This window comes from Artemia franciscana, chromosome 5 (genome assembly GCF_032884065.1).
Source record: "Artemia franciscana chromosome 5, ASM3288406v1, whole genome shotgun sequence".
NCBI lineage: Eukaryota > Metazoa > Arthropoda > Branchiopoda > Anostraca > Artemiidae > Artemia > Artemia franciscana.
In genome coordinates, this window is record NC_088867.1 from 32,729,889 (window position 1) to 32,757,888 (window position 28,000).

General features: G+C 35.0%; 1 protein-coding gene across 2 annotated transcripts; it reads left to right on the forward strand.

Annotated features, from left to right (window-relative positions):
- The first annotated feature begins 224 nt into the window (after positions 1–224).
- On the forward strand, positions 225–27,930 carry LOC136027289 (uncharacterized). 2 transcript variants are annotated; one of them, XM_065704386.1, is made up of 5 exons: positions 225–420; positions 8,412–8,514; positions 14,900–15,023; positions 25,455–25,515; positions 27,752–27,930. In XM_065704386.1, exons 1-5 carry the CDS (start codon positions 406–408, stop codon positions 27,812–27,814), a joined length of 366 nt encoding a protein of 121 aa, XP_065560458.1. In that variant the 5' UTR covers positions 225–405; the 3' UTR covers positions 27,815–27,930. The 2 variants fall into 2 exon arrangements, with proteins under 2 accessions (XP_065560458.1, XP_065560459.1); XM_065704387.1 differs by having other exon boundaries at positions 357–563.
- The last annotated feature ends 70 nt before the right edge of the window (positions 27,931–28,000 follow it).

Here is a 28,000-nt window from a genome sequence, read left to right on the forward strand (position 1 = left end):
TATATACTCTCTTATAATTCAACTGCTGGTATCAAAAGATATACTTCAAGAAATCTGAGCAGATACAAATCATATAAGACAAACCAGCTCCATAGCTCTGTCGATCTCACAGAGTGAGCCAAAAGGAAAAGGGCTAAATAGTATCAACTGAAAAGCCCGTCTGCTGAATAAGAAGAAGAAGAATTCTTTTGAGCACGGTAAGAAAATCACTTACTGCGGTTACTGCCGGCAGTAACTATTCTCGTTCCCAGTGGGTTGGGCAGTAACCATTTTCCCGCTAGGAACGGAAATAGTAACCATTCGGTTACTACAGTAAGTCCCTGGAACACACCCTAAGAGAGTCAATTCGATGCTCCATCATCCCTCTCACAACAACAACAACATTCTGATACCCAAAGCAGTATAATGGATGATGGAAACGTATGATAACTGTTGTTTGTATGCAGTTCTAGGACCTACCAGATCAACCTATTAGTATTATCTGCATCGTTAAGGGTCTACTGCACCCTGGGGAAGGGGAATTATTCTTTAAAACCTTGAGGATTTTTGGCTAAATAAAAAAGGTAGCCTATCTTTGAGGAATAGTTTTATTGGATTTTCTCTCTTCCTGAAGTAAAGGGTATAAATTCTGGGCATGGGCTCAGTGATTTCCCCCCTCTCAAGAACTCGCAATAAAATTTTTGATGCTAGAAAGTAAAATTCTAGACCTGTTGCTATTCAATATTTTGGAAAGTGGTAAGGAAAATGAAACTTTCAGTGATGGATCCACAAATAAAATTATAACCTTGGAAGGTATTTGACAGTACCCCTCTAGAATGTAATGACCTTTGATGACATTTAAAAATCTTTGTTTATAAAAATGAAACCTTATAAAATAGGTCCTCTGCTTAAATGAAGAACAATAAAAGTATTTTTGGTAAAATTCTAATTGATTGACTTTTGGCTAGCCTATCTCAGAAAGGGGTTAGGTTAGGAATATAAAACTTTCAGGGATGGGTCTAAAGGCTAAAGTATGTCCCAGGAAGGTATTTTGAAGTACCCACCTCTACTTCTTCTCTCTAGAGGGCCTGTTGACAGGTCTAAACCTATTGAATTTTGACAAAACAACATTTTACCTTAATTTTCAGTTACCAGTTGCCTTTTCTCTGCCTTTAGTTCTGAAAATGCAATTCCTGTTATTTGAGTAGAATTCTGAACCATATCAATCTTTTTTTTCAAAATTTGGGAAATATATTTGCATAGCTATAAAACCTTTTAAATTGGGATTGAGCAAAGTTATGAAGCTAAAAACAATTTTGTTATGCTTCATTCAAGCAGAAGATCTATTTGCAAGGTTTCACTTTTATAACACACATATTTTTAAAGGTTATCAAAGGTCAGGGCTCTCTAGAGGGAGAAGGAGTAGAGGTGGGTACTTCGAATTACCTTCCTGGGACATACTTTAGCCTTTAGACTCATTTCTGAAAGTTTCATTTTCCTAACCTAACCCCTTTCCAAGATAGCCAAATGTCAATCAACCAGAATTTTACCATATTTTCAGCTTTAAAACTTTTTTCAATCCCAATTTATGAGGTTTCAAGGATTTGAAAATACATTTCCTAAATCTAGAAAAATATCACAAGGATATGGCTTAAAATTCTACTCAAATAAAAGGAATTACATTTTTCAAAACCTAAACTAGAGAAAAAGATACTTTGACTTTGTGTACAAAGTTTTGAACTATGACTGTCAACTAAGTATTTGTTTAATTGCCCAAATGTCAAATTTGCCAACATATGTTGTTTGTGACATTGTGGTGGTGCATTTCAACATACACAAGGTGTGCATGGAAATTGTGGCAAGTGGAAGTGTTCTAAGAAGATTTTTTTCATATGTGAAAGCGATCCCCATTTTTGAATAATGAAATCACAGGTGACAAAACCTAGATCTTTGAGTATAATCCCATGACAAAGAGACAATCTTACAAGTGGCTCACATCAGCATCTCCTTACCCAAAAAAGGGCAAGAATTAGCAAATCCAAAGTGAAAACAATGCTCATTGTCTTGACATCAAAGGCAGTATCCACCATGAATTTGTCCCTCCTGGACAAACAATTAATACCAAGTTCTATGTGGAAGTGCTCAAAATACTAAAACAATGGGTCAATGGGGTTTGACAAGATGTTACAATTAACTGGAAGTTGCACTGCAACAACACCCCAGCTTGCACTGCCTTTCTCATGAACAGCTACCTGACCAAGGTTTGCATCCCAATGCTTCTGCTGCAACTCTGCAGGCCTAGATTGGCCTCAGACTTTTTTTTTGCTTCCTTGCCTTAAGAGGCCAATGAAAGGCAAGCATTTTGAGGCAACAGAGAGGATCCAAGCTGCATGCACCACAGCTCTGGTGATTTCTGCTCATATACCCAAACTCAACATAGTTGAGCTTTTGATATGGCTGGACAACATGCAAGAAAAATTAACTATGCTGCTAATCTTCCTTTTTTAATGGTCTGGATTGTCTTTTTTAGTCAGGGATGATTTCAAATAAGTATTTAGCATATACCAAAGTGTAGTTTTTGAAGTCTTTCCAGAACAGTTTGCATTGGGTCATCTGCAGCTTAATTTGTAAAATGTGGTTTTACTGTTCAACAATCCCTTTATGCATGACCAAACAGACAGCCACATCACCTGCCTGGTCCTAAATTATGAATTATTACCTTATTGGTTTCCAGGAACTCTTTAAAGCCTTTGCTTATTTTTGCAATTTTGATTGTAAATGTATCTCCAAATAGAATAAGTGTCATGGTTTTACCCTTAATCTCTCTGTGTCAATGACCATTATAATGCAGAGCAGCTGCAAATATTGTATTAAGACTAAGCTGAATTTAACCATAGCATATGATCGCCCACCCCCTTGTAAAGGGATGCAATATTTATTTTACAATTTTTGCTAGACAAGGCTGGATTCCATTTTACAGAGATTAAAGAAAGTGAGTATACCATTAATATAAGGTAAAAATCTAAACAATAAGAAAAATCGAATCAGAAAAGTGCAATTACAGTTTTTCACAAGAATAGTAATAGTCAAAATATGAAGGGTTTAATTAAAAAAGAAATAGTAAAATTAAAGTGGCATCACCCAAGTGTGAAAAGATTTTACAAGAATGCTAATAGGCTCCCTTTGGCAAATATGCTCCTTCTCAACTTTTACAGGTTAAAAGCATAAAATAGGTTCTAACTTTGAAAAGAATGTTGATTTATCTTAGAATCCCATCTCAAATCTGGAGAACTGCCATGTATAATGCCAACAGTATAGGTATAATAGACCAAAGCCTACCCCCCCCCCCCAAAAAAAAAAGAGTGATTAGGGCACTGTCAGTCTAATCTGCAGTACAATTCCTATTTTCATATTCTCTTTGGTGAATTTTGATGACCATATGACAGAACATTAATTAAATATTATTAGAATACTTTTCAGTTGAAAAGTTTTTTTCCACTGAAAGTAAGGAGCAACATTAAAACTTATAACAAACAGAAATTATTTATTATATGAAAAGAAACTGTCCCCTCCTCAACATCCTGTTCTTTACACTAAAGTTTGACTCTTTGTCACAGTTCTACTTGTGAAAACAATAAAAAAAAATTATTTAACTTCTGAATGTTTCTTTATTAATGTATGTTTTGATTTTGGCTCATTGTACATGAATAATTAAAACAATTTTTTTGGCTAAATGGCTTTCTCATAGTTTTGATTGGTCAATTTTGATTAAAAAGGGGTGGGAATAGATTTTTGATTAAAAAATGTAGATTTTATTATTTTTTGTATGAACATTTTTGTTACTAATAAACATACATACTTTACAAATTAACTTACATAACAAACTTCTATATTTGCATATTTTTACTACGTATGTGACAGGGTTTGCCCCCTTGTCAATACCTCACTCTTTACACTAAAGCTTGAATTTTGTCCCAATTCTTTAAGAATGCCCCCTGGATCACAAAAGTCATAGAGTAAATGGTTTAAATTACTAAAAGTATTTTAGCATATAGAGCAAGATATTGGTGAGGAGACAAACGCCCTTATATACATAATAATTTCTGTTTGTTTTAAGTTTCAATGCTGCTCCTTACTTCCATTTGAAAAAAAATATTTATTTATTTTCTAATTTTTTTTTATAATTCTAGAAAATCCTGCACCCCCTTCATGGAAATTCTCTTCCCTTGTGATAAATTCCACCATGCAAAGATCCTCCCACATAACCCCTTAAAACCACCCCCACTCCCCCTCCCCCAATGCTAGAAAAAACCGTAAATGATTTTACACTTCCCAATAACCCTTAGGCCTACTATATGTAAACAATGGTTAAAGTTTGTAACTTGCTGTCCATACCTTGGGGACTTTGGGGGATTAAGTTGTCCTCAAAGACATAGTTATTAGGGTTTTTGACTGTGCTGAACAAAATGGCTGTCTTGAAATTTTGATCTGGTGACTTTGGGAGAAAATGAGTATGAGAGGGGCCTAGGTGCCCTCCAATTTTTAGGTCACTTAAAAGGAGCACTAGAACTTTTAATTTTTGTTAGAATGAGCCCTCTTGCAACATTCTAGGACCAAATAATATGATGAATAATGAGGGTAGGGCGACATCCGTAGATGCTAGGCTTGAGCATGTTTATTTATTTCATTTTAATTGTTGTGATTTTGTGACAGTGGGAGATGGTGTGGACTTGGATTTGAATTTTAAGGACAAAGTGGTAAGTAAAAATAACACAAAATTATGTAATTGGATTTCTTGTTTTTTTTTTAAGAAGAGACTCTTTATTTGGTATTTACTTTTGGTTTAACCCCTATGTAACTGGCCATGGAGCCTTGTAGGGGTAGAATGTTATTGTTGTCCATTTATTTTGACGTTAATAAACTGAACTGAACTGGAACTGAAATACAATCACCCCCTGGGAAAAAACATGCATCCATGATCTACTTTCTAGTATAAAATACAAAATTCCACACTTTTGTAGATAGGAGGTTGAAACTGTGACATACAGGCATTTATTTTCCTTTAAACTGTGACATTTATTTTCCTTTAAAATTCAAAATTCTATTCCTATATAAAAATTAGAAAATTTCTGAGTTAAATTCTTTATTCAAGCTTTGAGCATTGTTTTGATTTACTTGTTGTTTTTGTAACAACAAGGAAATGCATTGCTTGTTGCGCAAGTGTTAGAAAATCTTGTTTCTATATAAAAAATCAACCAGTTATAATGACCTCTGCACCAAATAAGAAAATCCTGGTAATTCCACAAAGGAATGGCTTATTATGGGAGTGGGAAATGCCTGTTTGGTTACAGAAGCACAATACCGTTTTTGGAGCAGGTCAACTGTGTATTAAATACAGGATTAGCGCCCACTTGGAAAAACTTTTGTTGGGAGAAAAAGTTCAGTTTTGAATAACTTAGTTGACACTTCCTCTCCATACTTTCTGAGGCCACACTTTCTACAAATTATATAAGAAAAAAAAATGAAGAAGGATACAAAATATAATTGAATTAACTACCAACATTTTCTCTACCATGGTCCCACATTGTGGGACCATGGTGAAATTTATTTTATTCAGCTTTCTTTAGTGAACAGCAATAGCTAGGGAAAGTATGCCATTTTGAAAATTGAATCAGGCTAGAATACTTGTAACCTGAATATTTGTCAATTGTGCCAAATTTAATCTCTGTTTTTATTGTATTAACAATGCTTCTTGACTACTAAGCTTCTCATGTCAGCCTTTTAGTGTGTTGGTGCAGCGGGTTATGATCTCTTGATTCCCTTTTACAAAATTGAGGTCAAACCTACTGCACTACCACAGGGCTCTAATCTTAAGTAAGTATATTCTTCCCTCTTTGAAATTGTATGCCTTTGTGAGTTTTGCTTGACATGTTTATGCATAAATCTGGTCAATCCTTGGAATATACCTTTCCAATCAGGCTGTAAACAATTTTCCCCAGAAGCAAGATGTTAGTGTTATAAACTTGTGCAACACATTTTTAAGGTTTTGACCACTCAGTATTGGATTGATACAGTGGAATCACAAGATGCAGCACAATCTTTCCTGTGTTATGTTTTTGCTGGGCTATTTTTCATTTTTTTGTTGTAAACATTTATTATGGCATTTAGCAATCATAACATGCAAGGATTGAATTTTAGCTATGTTTTTCTATTAGCTATGTTTGCTGAGTCATTGTCATTAAGTCATTGAATCACTTTTTCATAGATTGTGTTGCAGGTTTCTCAAGACTGTTACATCTCACTGGATTTCAGCTTTGATTAAGAATTAGGATTCAATTAAAAAATAACATTAATGATTCTTCTGTAAAACTACTGGAATCAGACACAAGAGGGAGGGGGGAGTCACCCTTCAATTGATTCAAAGGGCCCCCTCCTGGAAAAGTTGAATACCAGTGGAACAAAAATTTCAATGTTATTTATTTAAATGGGTGTAGCTTCTACTCCATGGGATAAAACACTCTGATATCTATCCTGATTACCTAAATATTCAGCTATATTGATTGGAATATAGTGTTTTCCTTTCCTGATCTAGATTCAAACGTTTTACCTACTCATAGTCAGTGAAAAGTATTTCAAAATTAAAAGAAGACACCAGTGTATAAAGGGTCTGAAAAATATTTGTTAAACCAATGTGACACAAAGGCAAACAAGGAAAGGAAGTTTTAGATTTTTCAAGTCTATCTTATTGCAAAGGCACCTGAGGATTATATCTACCAAAATGGTATTTTAAATAGAGTTAATTTAGACTTAAACATGTACAAGTTCAGAATTTGTTAAGTTTCAGTTTAAATTAGTTTTGAACAGAATTCAAGTACTTCAAGTTTGATGAATATGCATATGAAACTTTAATTTTGACTCTTGACTCAAGCGAATGCAGATTCCATCCATTATGGGGCACTAATAGCAATGAATCAGAAATGTGTCATCTGAACTGACCCAATGCTTGACTTTGATGCAAGAGGAACAGGAATAGATTTTTGCTATCAGATTGCCTCCAGTATTTGACCTTACACTTCGCATCAAAATCAAGTCAAGCATGGTGGCTGGTACCAATAAATCAACAATGAATCATTGCTATAAAACCTTGTTTCAATGATGGTCACAACTAATTTTATTATTAAGTTAGATAAAGCATTTTTATTTTACATTTTTGGGTTGGAGGTTTTGGTGTAAGGTTAGAAGCATGGTTAAGAACATCAAAGCTCTGAACTTGATAATAATTGTACATGTAGTTATACATGTAGTTGTTGCAGACACTACTTAAACCCTTTTTTTGCACTTCAATGGTTTGTTGTCTTATAGACTTTTATGTTTATAGTGTAGCTGTTGTTATTGGAATCTAAATTGATGCTATGAATCAACTTTTAAAATTTGCTGAAGTCAGAATAGTACCATAAGAAGACATGTTAAAAAAATTCCATTATTTGATCTGAACTATAATACAAATGTAACAGTTAGGTAGAATAATGGAAATGTAACTTGAATTGGGCAACTAGAAAAGGTTTGGTACTAGAAACTGAAGTGCACCTTAACTAGACATAAAAAAGAAATTAAGACTTAATTTTTGGGTTCAATGCACTATGTTTATTAGAGCTTTTAGTGATAAGATGAAATTCAACCATTGGATGATGAGTAGTTAAAAAAAAGAAGAAAGAAAGATGATCAACCCACGTTGATTTTTACACAGAAAACAGTGTGGGCATTTATGTGGGAGACCTCAAGCTGATCAAAACAACAAAAGACAGGTGACAATAATCCTAAGTGAAAAATCGTGATGTGTTGAAGGAAGCCAAACCCTAGTCACCAGCACCCTGCAAAGGTATGCTAGCTATTCCTGTTATCTGGAAATTTTTCTGTTAAGCATGGGTATATGCAGCAAGACTGTAAGAGGTGGGATAAAAAGACATGCTCTTCTGATTTCAGGAAGTATATTTTCAGATGAAAATTTCCTTGAGAGAGGTTTCTATTGGAAAAATTCTTTAAAAAAGGCTATTGGCTAATCACCCAATCTTTAATGTATGGAATGGCTATTGAAATTCAGAAATACAATTTTTGAGCCTTATTTGAAAATAATTGCCTGATCCAAAAGATGTTGGGTTGTTTTGCAATAATTGTTTGATTCAGGGGAAGTAGGCTGCAAGTTTGATAAAAAGTTCAAAAAAAGTCAGCTAATTGTATAGGAAGCATGGAAAATTGTAGGGGAGCCTTTCTGTGTTGGTAGTACCTTATAATAATTCTAACAAAGACAAAATCAATTTTCTTCTCTAAAAAATATAGATCCAGATTTTTATAAATACATTTTATAAAATAGATAGTTTTCGGTTTTCAGAATGATTTTTGTAGATCTTTAGGTATATTATTTTATATTTTAGGATATGATTGATATCTGGGATACTAACGAAAATCTTGAACATCTTTATCGAACAAAGGAAGCACAACTTGATGACCTGAGGGGAAACTTGCACGAGAATCAAGGTAATGAAAGTTTCAGTTAGAATGGATTTTTTCCAACTTAAATCACCAATACATGGGCTTAATCAATAAAGATACATAACACACAATGACTCATTTCAATTTTCTTTGTTCAAATTTGTCTATATAGATGGTCAAACACCTTGATCCTTCTGTTTTTTTTTTTATTTATTTAACTCAAAACAGAGAATAGACGTTATAAAAGGTAAAAGGTATTTTTTTCAAATCCAGAAGCCGACCAATGCATATGGGTGCTGATTTGTATGAATAGCCTGCAGTGAGAATTGAAGTTTAAAATAGGATTGATATGCTCAAGCGGATGATTTGTCTTAGCCAAAGTCTTTCAAGACAAACCCAAGTCAATCGAATGAAAACCAAAGTTATTTCATTATTATCCTTCTTTTATTTTGGCAAACATAAGAGCAGTTTTTTTTAAGGTTCCATGAATAGATCTTTTGGAACTCAAATACTATTTTTTTTTTCATCTTTAAGAGGAGCTATCAAGAACAAAACAATTGCAGTCGACTTAAATATTTGCAAAGGCCACACTGCACTTCCACTATAAAAAACAAAAGATACATTTTTCTGTATTAAATTGATGAAAGTCTGATTTAGTATCAAGTCGAAGAATTTGTGAATTCGTGCTTTGAAATTTTTTAAAGGAATCAAATTCAAAAAATATTTTCAACAAAAGTTTTTCAAAGAAAGGTAAGGAGTGATATTAAAACTTCAAATAAGCTAAAGTCTATTTGTATAATAAATTATCCAGAAATTCCTGTGACGAGTAAGTGAAACCAAAACAAAACAAAAATCAAAATGATAATCAACTTAAGCTATAAACCAAGAGAAACAGGAAGCTAAGGCTTTATTAATTTGCCTCAAAACATAAAACCTACCACAATTGATGTTATTTTTTCTGAAACTATATTTTTTCTCTTGTTTTTTTTTTTTCTGAAACTAATGTAGCTAAGGCTACATTACTTTCCCTCAAAATAAGACCCCTATTTTGTTTCCTAAATGTTTGATGGTAAAACTTATAATAATAATAATTTATTTGAACCCTCTATACATGCAAAAATGCACTTAGAGGAGTAATGAAAAATAAGTATACATAATGAAAACATTTATCATCATTATGATAAATCATTGTGATATTTACAAGCAGTAAAACATACACTAACAATGACTCACAAACGATTAATACATCCCAACAGAAAATCTACGATTGACTCAGATCGCTGTCTGAATTTGCCTTCTAAAACATCCATTTTATCACATATCTCAAAAACTCCGTAACGTTTGGAGATATAACTGTTACGAGACCAAAAAGGAACTCGAAGAAAATACTTACAAAATTTGAAAAAGACAGGCCAAATTTGTTGACGTTATGACGTGGTAAAAACTTCCATAATTGCACCAGAAAAAGTACATTGGAAGCAAAAAACGAGTTATAAAGTCGACGGAGCGTCTTTTTTGTGAAATTGACCTTTAACTAGAAAAATGTCAATAGGATTTTCTCAACTTCTCTCCCAACACATTTATTGTCAGTGACCTTGTTGCTCGAATCGAGGTCCTGAATGCAAGTCCAAGGTACTTGAGAGACACAGTCGCAAAAATTGAATCAGGGCCAATTTGAATTTTTGAATTGGGAGGGTAATGACGACCAAAAACAAGAAGTTCAGTTTTAGCAGAAGTAACTGACAGCCCGGTGTTACACAATCCAGTATAAAGACTGTTCACAGCAGTCTGCAGTGATTGTAAATTATCAGACGGCAGAAGAATGTCATCTGCGTACGAAAGATGACTTGCGTCAATGGATGGCTTGATAAGAAAATGCGGTACTCTGCAGGTTGTGCAGCGGATAGAATTGTTAAATATTGCAGGACCTAACACTGAACCCTGTTTTGCTCCGCAACGCGCAAAAATTCGGCTGCTATAAAGATTTTCGACGCAGACACGTATAGAAGAGTTTTGATACCATTGCCACAGGGAGGCACAAATGAATGGGTTTACCCCACTCCTCAAAAGTGCCGAAACAGCTTGGGAGTGTGGGATCGAATCAAATGCTTTAGAAATATCTATTGCAGAAACATATAAAGGTTTCTTCATTCTCCCCCAAAATAGACACGAAAACTGCATGTGCATTTCTAACCCCAAGACCCGCAGGAAAACAAAACTGATGATCTCCATGATCACACCTATTCGAAATTTTTAAAAGAAGAATATTTTCTAATAATTTTGCAATAACTAAACAAACTATAATGGGACCACAAGGGTCACAAGATTAAGGGTCCTTATTCTTTTCTGGGACACCGTCACAATGAGCCCTCGCGTAGAGCAGTTGGTACAAATTGCTTCGCAATACAAACTCTAAAAAATAACACCATACGCTCAACTAGTTTCACAGTACCATAAATTAAATGTTCAGGTTAGAGTCCGTCAGAGCCAGGAGCTTTGCCTTTTTTTGGAGACAAGTTAGTGTAAGAACTGACGATGGCATGATAGAAACAAGATTACGGCTATGATCTAGTTGAGAAAAATTCTGTAGGAGAATATGCTGAAAAGTTTGTCCAGTGGGGAGGGGGGCTGTCAGAGAATAACGAGGAGAATTATTTTCCCAGGAAATTATATCAATAGGGTTACCCGAACGCGAACAAGACGATGAAGTGAACTTTGATATTTTGCTCCATAGTAGCTGCAAATAATTTTGGATATCACGAGACAGAATAGATCTTCTCTTGAATAGCAGTATAGCTGTGCGGTGCTCTTTTTTTAGTCGATTTAAGGATCCTAAAAATTAAACCAGATCTGGGATAATCACAACCCACCCATATCTTAAACAGCATCTATGTGATTCTATATCTGTTACTAAATGATTACCATATAAATAATAGTATTATTTGTAAAACTACGTCGTTGCATTGCAGTGTTGTTTATATTCTGTTACATATCTAATGAATACAAATTTTCCTTCCTTATAATGTGTCTGAAGCAAATGAAGGGTTGGCCATTTAGTAGCAGTGTATGTTTCCTCATTCCTGAGGATGACCAAGCTTTACGGTTTTAGTTTACAAGTCTCGCTTTGTGATAGAGGAGAAATTCCCAAGCAATGATGAAACTTTCATAAAACCTCGGCTGTAAAGGTCAACAGCTTAGATTAACTTTCTCTTTTCTGTAGCTACACTATTACCAAATTACTACTGAATGTTGTCGCTTTTGTGTAGAAGATCCGCTGGGCCCAGAAAAGGCCGTTGGTGAAAATCGATCTTCTCTGTCCCTTAGTCCAAATTTATTTGCCACTTGGAGGTTAAAGAAAGAGATTAGGTGGCTGAATCTTAGCACTCTGTTGTTCCAGGGTACTTAACCTATAAATTTTAAGTTGATTGGTGGAAAAAAATGAAATGACTGCGTACCTTTCTGCTGAAAGATGGGTGATTGGATGTAGCCTTGGATGGGCGACAGGCAAACTTTGTGCCTCCAATCATATATATTGAAAATTTTTATATTATTGCACTTAAGACAGGGTATAACATGCCTACTTTTCTTCTAAAAAGCTGGTGGAGAGGGATGTTAAGGGGCCGTAGCTTACTTTATGCCTCAACTCATTTAGATTGAATATCATTGCATGTTTTCGTTTTAAACAAGATGCAAAATGCCTACCTTTCTATTTAAAAGTCAGAGGTTGGAGGAGTGGGGGTTTTAAAGAGGCAAATTTCCTTTTTTGGTTTTCTATTAATACATACTGAAAGCCCTTACACAATTGTGACTCGAACAAGGTGCAACCAGCATTGTTATGGGTGTTACAGTTGGACCAAATTCACTGTTAATTTTTTATTATTACAAGAATTTAAGAGCTAGGATTCTAAGAGCTGCGGGGTCAGATTCGTAAGGAATATACTTGATTTCTAGGATAATTTTTAAGGCGCGTTTTTTTAATGTTTCCAGTTCATCAGTAAGGTAGTTGACATAATGCATCTGTGGTCCCCATGTTGGCCACGTGTATTAAAGGGGAGGGATTATATTACACGTGTTTGTGAGCATCAATTGCTTTGTTAAAAGCCTGAGTTGCCACAATGTGGCTAAGAGTTACAGGGCAGAGTTATCCTTTTTCACAAGGTTCAAAACATATGGGCTAAAGGAACAATCGTCTCGAAATGCCAAATCAAGTATAACTGCAGTGGAAGTGGTCGGATACCATGGTTTCGTACAAGCAACATCTATTTTCAAGTGATTAAGGCGTATCATCTTGATCTTATTAGTACTAATGTGAAGCCCATTTGAACTTCACTTATCTTTGAATTTGTCTTTTGTGCCATTACCGAACTGAGGGATTACTTGTGACTTCACAATGAGGTATTACAGCAGGTCAGACGAATCATCCACATTTTTGAATCGTTCGTCAGTGCTGTTAATAAACAAAAATGCTAAAAACAGGAAGGCAACAAGTGTAGAAACTTGTGAAGTGCTACTTACTATCTCCGCCCACTTGGATTAAAAATCCCCTAGAAAAGGCGCATAGACTCACTTATATGGGTGTCTAAGGAAATCCACATTTAGTAGGAGAACACTCCTTTTAGCACCCATCCGTTACGGGTTCTGTAAATTTGTTACACGGTGGATTGGATCAAACACCTTGCATTAGTCGGCCAAAAGTAGGTAAATCATCGTACTCCCTTTGTCCAGCTACTCTATAGTTTGGCAGTTGTACTAAGTAGTGAGTAGTACTGCTACCTTTGAGGCTCCTGTACAGGTAAGGGTTGAGGCAAGGTCTTGTTTGCGACGAAAGTGTGTGAACAAATTGCCCACTATGGTTAGATTAGGGTTTATTGGCATGGGTTGCAGCCAGGGGTTTGGAGTCAAAGTTCTTGTAAGCTTTCGTTGAATGGAGTCAGAGTAACAGAAATAATGTAAGACCATTTGGAGTTGGAGTTATGGAAACTCATAAAGGCTCAGGTCAAGCCGAATACTCCTAAATATAATACTAAAAAGTGGCGATAATGATAAAAATTAAGACTGTAGGCTAATTATAGCGAATATGATTTCGTTTGCACCATTGAAAAATATACATGTAATATTTGCAAATATATCACTTATAGAATGCAGAAAGATAGAAAAACGCTTTATATATTGACAGAGATACCTCGTTTGCGCTCCACAGCAATTCTGGCAATGCAAAATATAAAATTTATAAAATAAATATTAGCTATTAATAGGGTTATTAAAATTATATTTAGAGAAGAATTTGATAAAACTATGTACTTTTTACAAAAAGGAAAATATTACAGCTTGGAATTGAGCTGGAGTCGGTATGTTGAAAATGTTTTGAACAGAATTGGAGTCAGAGTCGGTACCGACTACAAAGCCCTGGCTGGAGATCATTACAGAATACAGGGGATTAAACGCTAGGAATAAAATGAAAGTAATCTTTCTTCCAGGTTTGTGGCAAATTTTGCTCTCTGAAGTACTTATTATAGAATAGAATATGATTTATTGGCTGAAATAGCACACAAGCTAGCATAAGCACGTCAGAACAATTACAATGATAAAATAAATGTTAAGGGATTAACATAGTTACAAAGTTAAATCAATTATTAAAATGCGAAACAAAATAGGGAACGAAAGAGTTTTTGTACCTCATTTTCAACATTTGGGGACACAAGTTAAGTTGGGTATTTGGAGCTCTACGAGCAAATGTGAGTTTGATTTATACATGGAAAAATTTACACATATTAAATACAAAAAAAAGAGAAAACGTGAACCATACACATAGCCACGAGACAAATTGTAATTATTGGAAGTCAAAACCCTTTAGAAAGCAAAGATGAAATCAGTTTTGGAGTTTATCGCCAATTTCTGTGTGTCGGCTTTAGCTTTTGTTCGGATGAAAATTTTTATCTCCTTCTCGTCTAGAGAAGATTTGTAAGTATAGTTAAAAGAACCTTTTTTCAAGCATTCTTAAAAGCGTATTGAAATCTTAAAATATAAGTTTACTTTGACAGACAATTAAAAATCACTAGAAATCTATTAGTGTTTTTCGGAAATGACGAAATATGGCGGCCATCAATGTGATTCGTACGACAGTGAATAGTTGTGGTTGTAATACCTTAAAGTACTTTAAATTTGCTAATATTATCTTCTTTAAAATGTAAATGTCTTGGTTATATGCATATTTTAGAAAAATGGAAGGCGAATAAACAATGGCCCAAGTCTTTAAGCGATTTTTTTTATAGTTATCTATTTTTCCAGGGTGGTCAGTCGCCCCAGGGCCTTCGTCTACATGTATGGGCTGTCACCCTGGTTTTAGACACCTCAAGGGAAGTCATGTGTTATTCTTCCTAAAAGCTCATCTTTGAAGTACAGACCATGCTCTGCTATTTTTTAATTTTAGGTCGATTGAGTGAACTGAAAAATCAGAGACAGAAACTGGACGATGAGGTAGCTAAGCTTAGAAAAGAAATGGAACGACTCGACAAGGAGCTGAATACGGGAAACAGTTTTCAGTTGCGAAAGATGTATGTTTGTCTTTATCCTTCCTGGCCTTAAGAGTGGTCGTATTGGTATATGAGGAACGTAGTTGAACGACTGTATACTTATTGCATTTCGCTCAGCCACAGTTTCTTGAAAAATGTCCTCAATATTGGACTTGAAAGTATATTCAATTCAAGAATTTTGATCAGTTGTTTCTTCGAGCCATTCGATTAACAGTGATGACGGGAAGGAGGAAATTTACCTCTTATTATCTCCAGATTTCTTTTACAATAATTGATTTAATTACAGGGATTTTAACTTCGAAATTGAATGAAGCGAATTATTTGTTTAAAATATGATAAATAATATTTTCTTCAAGAAATAATAAGCAAGGTCGAATATTATAATTTTCCTGTAGTTTCGACACATTTAATTCCAAAAACGTTCTTTCCGTAACCTTCACAAAAGACTCATTGTAATAAACGATATATTCTACAATATAAGCAGCAACGCGTGACCAGAATATGTATGATGGCAGGAAAAATTTATTAAACGCCATAGTGAATAGATAAAGAAGGGTACGTCTCTCTTGAATTTTGGTTTCTTAATATAAAAGGAATGATCATAGAGACCTGGAAAGGGGGTTCATTTGATAGAAAATTTCAAGTTACAGTACCGTTTATAAGAGTCAAAAATGATTGGCGGGGATTAATCCTCCTTGCGCAACTATACATACCCTTGGGTACCCTCATAACTAACCATGAGTTTGGATGAAATTTCGGAACGGGCATTTTACTCAGAACGATTGAATGGTCCAAAAAGTATGGCTCCAGTAGGAATCGACGCAACCTCATGGGCTAGGGCCCTAAGTTGTCCAATTGTCCAGTGCTTCAAAGACATATTTTATGGGAAAATCTGGGTACATGAAACGGTAGCTAAAACGGAATCTTGTGAGGAATTTTAATTGGGACTACAACTCTCTAAAATCTGAATGCCCTCATCTGTCTCTGGAACTTTATTTATGATATAATGGCATAATATGGATGTGGCACTTTGTGAGGTGCTCTTCCAACACCGCATTCTTTACGAACTTCTAGCAGTACGCTAAACAAACGAAGATCTTTTGAATTGGAATCGTGTAAATATTGCAATCTGTAGGGCTGGAGAAATGCTGAAGGCCAGTAGCCCGTCGCAAAGGGACAAAAAATAAAAATAATGTACCATAAAAAAAAAGGTACGAATGAATTCGAATTTCAGACTCAATGCTTAAAAATATGAAAAAAAACCCATAAAAACACAAAAAAAAAAAAAAAAAATGGCAAAGGATGCCTAAATTAAAAAATACTTGGGTGAAAAATTATTCGTTGATTAAAAACGAACCTTAAACTGGGATTCGCCATAACAAGCTAAAAAGATAAAACCAGTAAGACTCAATAAGAAAAATAAATACAAAAAGAGGGGGGGGGGGCAAAACAAGCAGTCAAATACAAAACACTGGCAATACGAGCACTAAATAGTAAAAGAGGGAAGCTAGTGGGATATGTAGCTTATTTTTTATGTAAAGATGGGAGAAAGGTTTTTTCATCTCTGAAGATGCAGTATCGAACAGGAGATAATGAAGGAACAGTTTGGGAAACGGCCCGAGAAGGACGGAACTTGGGAGTGTCTTTTCGGAAGAAAATTTGCTTTGTCAGAGGGTTTGTCTTTGCATTTTTAAACAAACGGAAGCGTAACATACCGGAAGCAAGGGTGCTAAATTGGACAAGCATATTTGAGATAAAATTGGGGGGGGGGATAAAACATAAATCCTTAAAGAACGTGGAGGAGGGATACCAGATTTGTTTGGAAGCCTAAAGATGGATATAGATGCACTAGCCTTAGGGACAATATTTCATCCCGCTTTTATTTGGACAAAATTCTGACGCCGAGTAATTTAAAGGAGGACATGGAAATTTCGGGAGGGATAGGATTAAGGAAACTGGGCGGGCATTTAAGGAAACAAATTGGCAGAGTCGTCAATTTAGAAGGTTTTACCAGGGCTGCCACTTGGTCCCTAATCTCTAAAAGTCCCTAAATCTGGGGAAGGTCCCTAAAACCTTGTATTAGTCCCTTTATGCAAGATTAAGCTATATCAATGCTTAAGCAAAGAAGTCTTTTCGTGGTTATGGGCCTTTAGTGTCCTGAAGACTGCGAGGTTATTTCAAGGTTACACCTTCCAAGTCTTCTTGATATGACGGAAATATTTGACGCCCTTTGCCTCTGGAGTCAATATGCCGGATTTTTTTGTTTCAGGGCTGTCACTAGGTCCCTAAAGTCGCTAAAAGTTTCTAGATCTGGAAAAAAGTCCCTAAAATAGCACTCAAGTTCCCATAAGTTCCTTTTTGCAAGATCAAGCTGACCTTTAGCGTCCTCAAGACTGCGAGATAATTTCAAGGTTAGTCAATCTGCCTCTGGAGTCAATCTGGTGGGTGTTTTTGTTTTTGTTGTTTTAGAATTTTATTACCTGATGCTCGAAAATTTTCCTCGGCTTGCCCTTAATGCACTAATAACTTTCCAAAGCAGCAATTGATGTCCGTACCTAATCCTGATATCATTATTACAGCAGCTGTTGCAGCCTACTGGTCTTGTGATGATTTTCTGGTAATGAACTAAAGTAGTTACTTGTGCTATATATAAGTAGTTACTAGTTCAAGTAGTTACTTGAACTATCCATGGATGATTTTTTAGTGGGATTTTCCACGGAGGGGGAGCCGAATTTCCCGGCATTATTTGAAAAAGATCAAATATTAGATAAAAGAACAAGTTTTTTCTGCTGAAAGTAAGTAGCAGAATTAAAACTTAAAAGAGCAGAAACTGCTCCGTTTTAAGGGGCGTTGCTCTCTTCAGAATACCTTGGTCTTTACGCTCAAGTTTGACTTTTTATCCGAATTCTTTAAAAGCGACTCCTGAAACACAAGGTTCGTTTAATAAGAATAAGATACGTTTTTAAATTACTGAAAAACTTTAGCGCGAAGAACGAGGTACGAGGAGGGGGCAACCCTCTCATATGCGAAGTAAATTCTGTTCGTTTTAAGTTTTAATATTGCTCCTTACTTTGGAAAAAACTTGTTGAAAAAACGGGGAAGATTCTCAGTTGGTAATTAATAAGACAATGCTGGAAGAACTACTAAGTGATGGAATTTTCCAATTCCGCTGACGTAAATTTATGGGAAACGACCTTTATATTGTATTATTATAATACCACAAATTGTATTTTCTACCCCTTCTGACCTCGCCTAAGGTAAAAATGGGATTCTAAGTGATGGAAGTTTGCAATCCGATATCATTTTCAGTCTCCCTAGACTTGAATAAATAGGAAACGACCTTTCAATCTACCAAATACTGCACAAATTAAGATTCTGTTTTTTCATCCTTCTCTGGCCTCGCTTGGATGGAAAGAGGGTACTAAGTGAACGAATTCCCAATTTTGATTTCATTATCAGTCTCCCCAGACTTGAATTGATAAGAAACGACCTTTCAATCCAGAAAACATTACATGTATTTAAGTTCAAGATTCACCCCTGTTTTTACCCTCTTTTCCTTAAAAAAAGAGGTATTTTTGCACGGCCAATTTTGGATGTGCTATTAAGCGAATTTTTCTAAAAATGTCTGTTGCTCAAATGCTGGGTCAAAAGCGTATTTTTAATGGACTATACGGCCTCAACGGTTTTCGAAGATGGTTTGAGAACTTATGAATGGTTTGTACAAGGGTATAATTTTTGTCAGACTATGTTTCCACTATATATTTATTAATTTTCACTCTCTGTTTAGATATTTTCACATATTTTTACATGTAGTATTGACATCATGGTATTTCCAAGAACAAAGTTTTTCAACTTGTTGCCAGTGTGCTTATTTGGTCCAGAAAACGCTTCCTGGTGGCTTCTTACACAAACTTAAAAATTACGTAAAAAACTGACTGCAATTTTGAATTTAGCGCATTTTATGGTTTTTGAATTAAAATCTTAAAAGTAGTTCTCTGTCGTGCCTATAGGCTATTAATCGTCTGTTTCAGCATATTGGTGTTTTGAATTAAAAACAATATGCTTGTTTTTATGAAGGTATTCTAATGTAATCTGTTATGCTAAATATATTAATGTGAGAATAAAAAACTTCATTTTTTTTTAGCGCCAGTTGTTTTAGCATAATCATTGCACCAGTTGTTTTGGCATAAGAATCTTTGAACTTTCTGTTGTTGTTGAAATTTGGATATTCTTTAAAATGAAAAAAAGAAAATTAATAGGTTTTCGTTAGGAAAAGTCTGACTATCTTTTTGTTTTTGGCATATATAACTATATTTGAAAAATTGAATTATTAAAAAGTCACTTTACAAAAAATCTTTAAAAAAAAAGATTTGTAAAACTGTGGGCTGTGGAAAAAATTCAGATTGCAGTTTTGAATTTTGGACCTAGTAGGACCTAGTTGCGTAATACATTGAAGATTATTTATAAAGAAACCTGTTAAAATCTATGTATATTTCTGGGACACTAAAGCCCACTAGTCGATAATATGGCCGTATTGCTGAACACCTACCTTATCTCCAAGATTATGGGAAACTGACAAGTCTGTGCTTCTCCTTCAAATAAAATTTCAAACATTAACTTCTGAGTACATATGTCAAATATGTCCCTCATCAACATTTAGAAATTACTAGCTGTTGGGGTGGCGCCTCGCGCCACCCCAATACCTAGTTGGTGGGGGCGCTATATATATATATATATATATATATATATATATATATATATATATATATATATATATATATATATATGTTTTTAACTACGTAAAACTTGCGAATATACAACATTCTTCGCTGTCCCATTGTCTGTACATATAAATAGATTGTCAGGTTTCCCGACTCTTGAACATGCAACATATAATTGTCCATGAGAAAAACAATCCGTATTCAGATCTATACCTCATTATTCTAATAATTGCCCTTGAGCTTTGTTGATGGTGATTGCTAATCAAACATTCCCTGTGTCTCCATCGTCATTTATATATCCCCCTGTGCCCCCCGGCGTCCCCGTTGTAGTTGTGTCCCTGTGTCCCAGTCGTCATTTATAGTCGACAAACATGACGTCAGTCGACACACAAACATGATGTCAGTCGACACACGTCCCAGTCGTCATTTGTGTCCCGGTGTCCCAGTCTGTAATTTCTCTTTGATTGTCCCGGTCGTCATTTATATTCCCTGTGTCCTGGTCTGTATATACATTCGTTTTTGAATTGGTATTAAATAAAAAAAAACTAAATTTTTTAGCTGAAAGTAAGGAGCGACATTAAAACTTAAAACGAACAGAAATTACTCCGTATATGAAATGGGTTGTCCCCTCCGCAATCCCTCGCTCTTTAGGCTAAAGTTTGACTCTTTGCCACAATTCTACTTTTTAAAACAATTAAAAGCTTTAGCGTAAAGAGCGAGGGATTGCGGAGGGGACAACCCATTTCATATACGGAGTAATTTCTGTTCGTTTTAAGTTTTAATGTCGCTCCTTACTTTCAGCTAAAAAAATTTGTTTTTTTTTATTTAATTTCTGAACGTTTTTGAATTAATGCATGTTTGGTTTTGGCTCTCCGCACATAAATTATTAAAATGAAATTTGTATATTAATTCTTTTTTGGCTAAATGGCATTCTCTTAGTTTTGATCAGACGATTTTGAGAAATAAGGGGTGGAGAAGGGGGCCTAGTTGCCCTCCAATTTTTCGGTTACTTAAAAAGGCAACTATAACTTTTAATTTTTAACGAACGTTTTTATTAGTAAAAAATATACGTAACTTAAGAATTAACTTACGTAACAAACTTTCATAACCTTATATTTTTATTATGTATACGAGGGGGTTTGTACCCTCGTTAATACCTCGCTCTTTACACTAAATCGTAAGTTTTGTCCCAATTCTTTAAGAATGACCCCTGAATCAGAAGGGCCGTAGAATAAATAGTTGAAATTACTAAAAATACTTTAGCATAAAGAGCGAGGTATTTATCTCCTCCTAAATACCTCGCTCTTTATGCTAAAGTATTATTAGAACCCCTCATATTCGTAATAATATCTGTTCGTTTTAAGTTTCAATGCTACTCCTTCCTTTCATTTGAAAAAAGCTTTCATGTTTATTTTTCATTGTTTTCTTATAGTAATGCTAGAAAATCCTGCGCCCTTTTCATTGAATTTTTCTTCCCCCATGTCAGATTCCTCCAAGGAAAGATCCTCCAACATAGCCCCCTCTCCTCAGCCCCACCCCCAAACGAAATAAAATCCCCCTGAAAACGTCTGTACACTTCCCAATAACCATTACTATATGTAAACACTGGTCAAATGTTTGTAACTTGCAGCCCCTCCCCCAGGGATTGTGGGGGAGTAAGTCATCCCCAAAGACATAGTTATTATGGTTTTCGACTATGCTGAACAAAATGGCTATCTCAAAATTTTGATCTGTTGACTTTGGGAAAAAATGAGCGTGGGAGGGGGCCTAGATGCCCTCCAATTTTTTTGGTCACTTAAAAAGGGCACTAGAACTTTTCATTTTCGTTAGAATGAGCCCTCTTGCGACATTCTAGGACCACTTGGTCGATACGATGTCCCCTGGGAAAAAGGAAAAGCAAAAACAAAAAAACAAACAAATAACCCGTGATTTGTCTTCTGGCAAAAAATACAAAATTCCACATTTTTGTAGATAGGAGCTTGAAACTTCTACAGTAGGGTTCTCTGATACGCTGAATCTGATGGTGTCATTTTCGTTAAGATCCTACGACTTTTAGGGGGTGTTTTCCCCTATTTTCTTAAATAAGGCAAATTTTCTCAGGCTCGTAACTTTTGATGGGTAAGACTAAACTTGAGGAAACTTATATATTTAAAATCAGCATTAAAATGCGATTCTTTTGATGTAGCTATTGATATCAAAATTCAATTTTTTAGAGTTTTGGTTACTATTGAGCCGGGTCGCTCCTTACTACAGTTCGTTACCACGAACTGTTTGATATGATGAAATAAATTTGTTTGTTTTTTTCCTTTTTTACTTTTTAGTTTTTTTTTGGTTTTTACCTATTTTTTAGCTTTTTCTATTTTTTTCTTTTTAGTTTTTTTGTAGTTTTTACCTTTTTTATTTTTTTTTTATTTCTATTTTTTTTAGTTTTCTTTTTCTCCTTTATTTTGCATTTTTTTCCTTTTTTTTAGTTTTTTTTTCTTTTTCAGTTTTTAGTTTTTTTTATTAGTTTTTAGTTGTTTTTTTTTCTTTTTAGTTTTTTGCTGTTTTTACCCTTTTTTTAGTTTTTTTTCTTTTTTAGTTTTTAGTTTTTTTTTTAGTTTTTTAGCTTTTTTAGTTTTTTTAGTAGTTTTTACCTGTTTTTTAGTTTTTTTTCTTTTTTAGTTTTTTCTCTTCTTTTGTATTAATGCTAAAGCCAAGGTTCGAACCTGGAACCTCTCGGACTTAGAACCTGGAACATAACGCTTTACCAACTGAGCTACTGTATTTGTATTTGTATCGGATTAACGACGCTTCTTGACTACTAAGGTCCCTGCGTCGGCCCTGTAGTGCATTCCTGCAGCATGGTTCGATCTCTGGGTCCCGTATTACCACGCTAAGGTCAAACCCACTGCGCCAACACAGGTAGTTATATAACTGAGCTACTTCGGCTTGAATACATTCGTTTTTGAATTGGTATGTGATGAAATAATTCAGACGTCATATGCGGACAGTGACGTCACTCGACACACAGACAACTTATTTATATATATATAGATACTAGCCGTTGGGGTGGCGCTTCGCGCCACCCCAACACCTAGTTGGTGGGGCGCTTCGCGCCCCCCCCAAAGCCCCCGCGCGTGCGTAAGTCATTACGCGCCATTGTAGTTGTGTTCCTGTGTCCCACCTGTGAATAGAGACATATATATATATATATATATATATATATATATATATATATATATATATATATATATATATATATATATATATATATATATATATATATATATATATATATATGTATATATATATGTATATATATATATATGTTTTTAACTACGTAAAACATGCGAATATACAACATTCTTCGCTGTCCCATTGTCTATGCATATAAATAGATTGTCAGGTTTACTGACTCTTGAACATGCAACATATAATTGTCCATGGGAAAAACAATCCGTATTCAGATCTATACCTCATTATTCTAATGATGTGTCCCTGTGTCCCGGTCGTCATTTATATTCCCTGTGTCCCGGCCGTCATTTGTGTCCCGGTGTCCCAGTTTGTAATTTCTCTTTGAGTGTCCCGGTCGTCATTTATATTCCCTGTGTCCCGGTCGTCATTTGTGTCCCGGTGTCCCGGTATGTAATTTCATCAGTTGACAAACATAACGTCAGTCGACAAACAACTTCATGACGCATACAGCTCAATCCTTAAAATGACGTCAGTCGACAAACATGACGTCAGTCGACACACAAACATGACGTCACTCGACACACACACACACAGACAACTTATTTTTATATATATAGATTAGTACATTCATCACTTCCAGGTTAAACCTAGAGAAATAGATGGGTGTTGAAATAATGCTAACTATGTACATTGTTTTTTAGATTATCTTATTTTCAAGATCGTATAATCCTTATGGTCTGACTTGACCGGTAATATAAATACTTACATGACTACAAATTAATGACTTAACAAAAAATAATTACTCTTAAAGTGTTTTAACTTCTCTTGGTTTTCTTTGCACTCCAGCCTATAGGGCGTTCGTCCTCATGCTTATCGTCTTCCAGGTTATATAATTACAATTAAGTATAACAGCTGAAGACACTGGTTTTCTTCATCTTGAGGACATATCCAAGCGACCAGAGCCCCGCTCTTCTGTAATATACGTACTGAAATTAAAATCATTTCTTTCACAAAGACTAGGCAAGGGCATTTAATCATTAAGTTTCATGCGTAAAATTCGTGAAAGCTGTAAAAAAACATATAATAGACCAACTGACGAAACTTTACAATGAGCTATAAAAATATTGTATTGGACCTAAAGCAAATATTACGAAAAGCTGTTTTGGTTATATCCAAAGAACTTATGTTACCAGACTCCAAATGTAGGCAAACTTGAGCGGAGAAAGCCGAGTAGATTCCCTGTGGGCAGAATGTTTTCCTAAATTTCAAGTATACTCCCTCATCGGATACTATTTTGTTCTCCGCCCTTTAAAATTTTACTTCTACAGGGTGTATTCTTTTGTCATAGGAAAGCCTCGTAGAAATCCCATAAAATACCTTTTTTGGGATTTTAAGATATTCTAAGGTCATTGGCTATTACATATACTCTGGAACTCCCATGAGGGTTTGGGAAAAAAAAATTAAGCTAGCATTTCTTCGGGAAACCTTTTAGCTTCGAGAAACCTTTAGTTGTGTTTGTTATTTTTTTTTTTCATCTTTAATCTCTATCGCCGTAATATTGATTGTAGCGCTAGTGCTACTGTAGTATTTTTCACTTCTCATTTTAATTCTACTGGGTAATGCTGTGATATCTTTGTTGCTAGTGATTTTAGTTCTCGGGGGAAACTATTTGAAGTATCCAAGTCTGACTATTCAGTTTCACGTATCTTTGCTCTATCTATGGGTGATTCTGCCAAAAGCTAGTAAAGCAAAAATTTGAATAATTGTGTCCTTTTATGTGTATAAGAAACTACTTTTCGTTGAAGCATTACAAATTAAGTTATAAGAATGCCCTAAGAAATGCATAGTTTCATAATAGTGGCTATACAAGATTTTTGGTCTTTTATTTAATGTAATTTATATTTTAATTGTATGTTATTATTATTTATCGTATTACGGCTTGTTATAAAAAAATCAAAACCAAAAATGAAAATAAATTTAAACTCAATGGCCTCAATTCAAAGTATTTCAATTTTTTGTTTTTTTTTGTGGGGGGAGGGTGTTTTTCAAAATATAAGGCATGGGGCAAACATTTCTTTTCAAAATATAAGGCAAATTTGTTCTTTTTATATTTATATATATATATATATTTTTAATGAAACAACAACAAAGGAATTTTTCAATGAAAATACCCTCCCCCCCCCCTTCCAAAAAAGACAAAACAATATATTTTTCAAAATCTATTGTTGGCAGTGATTAATCTGGGCTCCAAGTTTTTCACTAATGCATACTCAAGGCCCATTCACAATGGAATTTAACTAATACCAAGGTTTTGCTGCCGCAAATTTGAGCCAATCAGAATTTTGATTGAAGTCTAGAAAACATGGAATTCTATTATAATTTATACAGTTCTGGACGCTGACTAAATCTGTAATGTGAAAGGATTTGGTTTCAACTGATTCCCGAAATTGACGCTAGTTAAATCTCGGTATTAGTAAAATCTCATTGTGAATGAGCCTTAATTTCTGCATCTATATTAAAGTACATACTGTATTTATTTTTGTATCTGTTTTAGTGTTCCTGCAAGAGTTTACAATACGAATTTCAAGCTTCGGAATAATGGTACTGATTTCGAGGTAAGCAGAATCTTTCCTCTTAAATTTTTCTTAATTTGACAAGAAATCAAAATTCTTAGTAGATTTAATATTACTTAACGGATATTTCAATTAAAACGCATGAGTAAAACGTGGATTTTGGTTTGATTGTTAAAGTGAACTATATTCCACAGCCTTCTAATCGTAGAATGCGTGTTTGTACGGATTAATTTCTCCAAAGCTATGAATAGCAGCTCAAGACTTAAACAGTTTAGTGTTGGAATAGAACATTGTCTAAGCCTAGTGGTTAATTTAACTGAAAAACAGAATTAGAAGCTTCAAAATATCTAGATAAACATCTGCGCTGTAAAACATCTGGAAACCATTAAAATAAGGCTAGGTTCCTTTGACCTTGGTTTGTCTGCATAAAATAGTACGTGCTGAATAATTGAGAAGTTTTGTATTTTCTGGCTTCTACGTGTCAAAGTAAAATGCTCAGAAAAAGGTTACAGGCTTTGTGGGTCACAGGTAGCTTTGAGCAACGAGTATTAACAACCACTAAAGCACCTTTCTAATTTTTTGTAATTTCAAAATAGCCTTTAAAAAGAAAAGAAAGGTAATTTATGCACGCTACATTTTTTCTTTTCAATCGAAATGAAAAATGTTTGAAGTTGTTTCCGCATCAATGTTCAATGTGTTTACTGGCAAAACATTAGATAAATGACTTTTTGTGTTAGGATTGCTCAACTGAATAATGACTATGGACTATCCCCAGATTACCTGACGTTGACAACATTGGAACGCCCCCGGAAGCGATTTTGAAATCAAGCTGCCCCCATAAAACTTGGTTTTTGGTATGTTAGAACCATGCCCCAACTGTCGAAAACTGAATAGGCTGCGAAAGAAATGCATAATTATGACCTGAATATACTAGCGCTCTCTGAGATTCGTTGGACTGGAGTAGGCAAACAACACCTGGATAAGGGGTATACTATTCTGCACAGTGGCCTCGAGAATAAGAAAGTAGCGGGTGTGACCATAATGCTCTCCAAAACAGCCTCAAAACCTTTGACAAATTGGACCCCCATTAACGAAAGGATCATCACAACTCGATTTGCCGGTAACAATGCAAAGTTAGTCGTGGTAGCTTGTTACTCACCTACAAACGACGCGGACGACGCAGTGAAAGATACCTTCTACAACACCCTTCAAGCGGTGACGAAAGACATTCCGAGTCATGAAAAAAATTTTTTTGTTGGTGACCTCAATGCCAAAGAGGAGAATGATAGATTTTATTGCACAGATGTCCTTGGAAGTGAGTGACTCGGGGAGATAAATGAAAACGGAACGCTGCTTGTGGACTTTGCTCTTACAAGTGACTTAATAATTGGGGGCACCATGTTTGCACATACAACAATCCATAAATATTCTTGGAACTCCCCTGACGGGAGAACGTATAGTCAAATTAGCTAGCTTTTGATCAACAGAAAATGCAAGTCTAGTCTGCAAGATGTGAGAGCTTTCAGAGGTGCTGACGTGGCGTCTGATCATGCCCTAATGATAGCGTTGAAGCTAAAGGCTATACCGAAGATCAGGTCCAAAGTAAACCCAACCTTCGACTCGTCGAAGCTTTCCCCTTCGGCAGTTCGAAAGGAGTTCGTCGTTATACTCTAACAAAGAAACAACAAACAAATACTCTAACAAACAAAGAAAGTGTTTGTTTGTAAGTTGTCAAGGCTAATTGAAACTGAAAAAAATGTCTACTTTCTAGAATTTCAGGATATTGCATGGCATCTAGCTGCGATATTTTAATTGGAGTTGACATTAAAAAAAAAAAAATCCTGGTAGGGAGAAGAGGATCAAAACAGGAAAAAGATCCTTTTTAGGTTTGAACTTGCTAATTTTTCAAGGATATCCACTCCCCCTGATGTACACAGCGTACACAGGTATGCTTGTCCCTATTCACACCAGTCAAGGTTACGTCGTGATTTGACGAAGTACAGGTGTTTTTTATCCTTCAGCCATTTAAAGAAATTAACTATACCTCTTAGCTTTATCAACTAGTTTTGAGAGTAGAGCTGCTCCGTTTGGGCTGCGTATTTTTTTTCAACAGAAATCTTCATATGTTGCTGGCGTATCAAACACACGGGTCGCTTCCGACTAAAATAATTTATTCTGTCTGACACTGAAGTGGTATGTTCACCTGCTTATCCAGGCTTTAGGACTAATTATTTTCTCTGTTGTAATTTTCTAATCTTATTTCGCGATTTATTTACAGATGCTCATGGAGATCGAGAGAAAGTTGAAGAATGTGCCTGTTATTAGGACTCCTAAAGTTTAATCCTGTTCTTTGCCTCATCTCACGAGTTACGAAGCTTTTTTTAACGACTTGTTTATAGATATTTATTAAATATGTGACATTTTGTATTGTTTCAGTATTACATTCTTCAAAATATATCTCTATTGTTATGAATATTGCCAAAGGTGTGTCATATTTTGCCAGATGTTTCAAAATATTTCACCAATT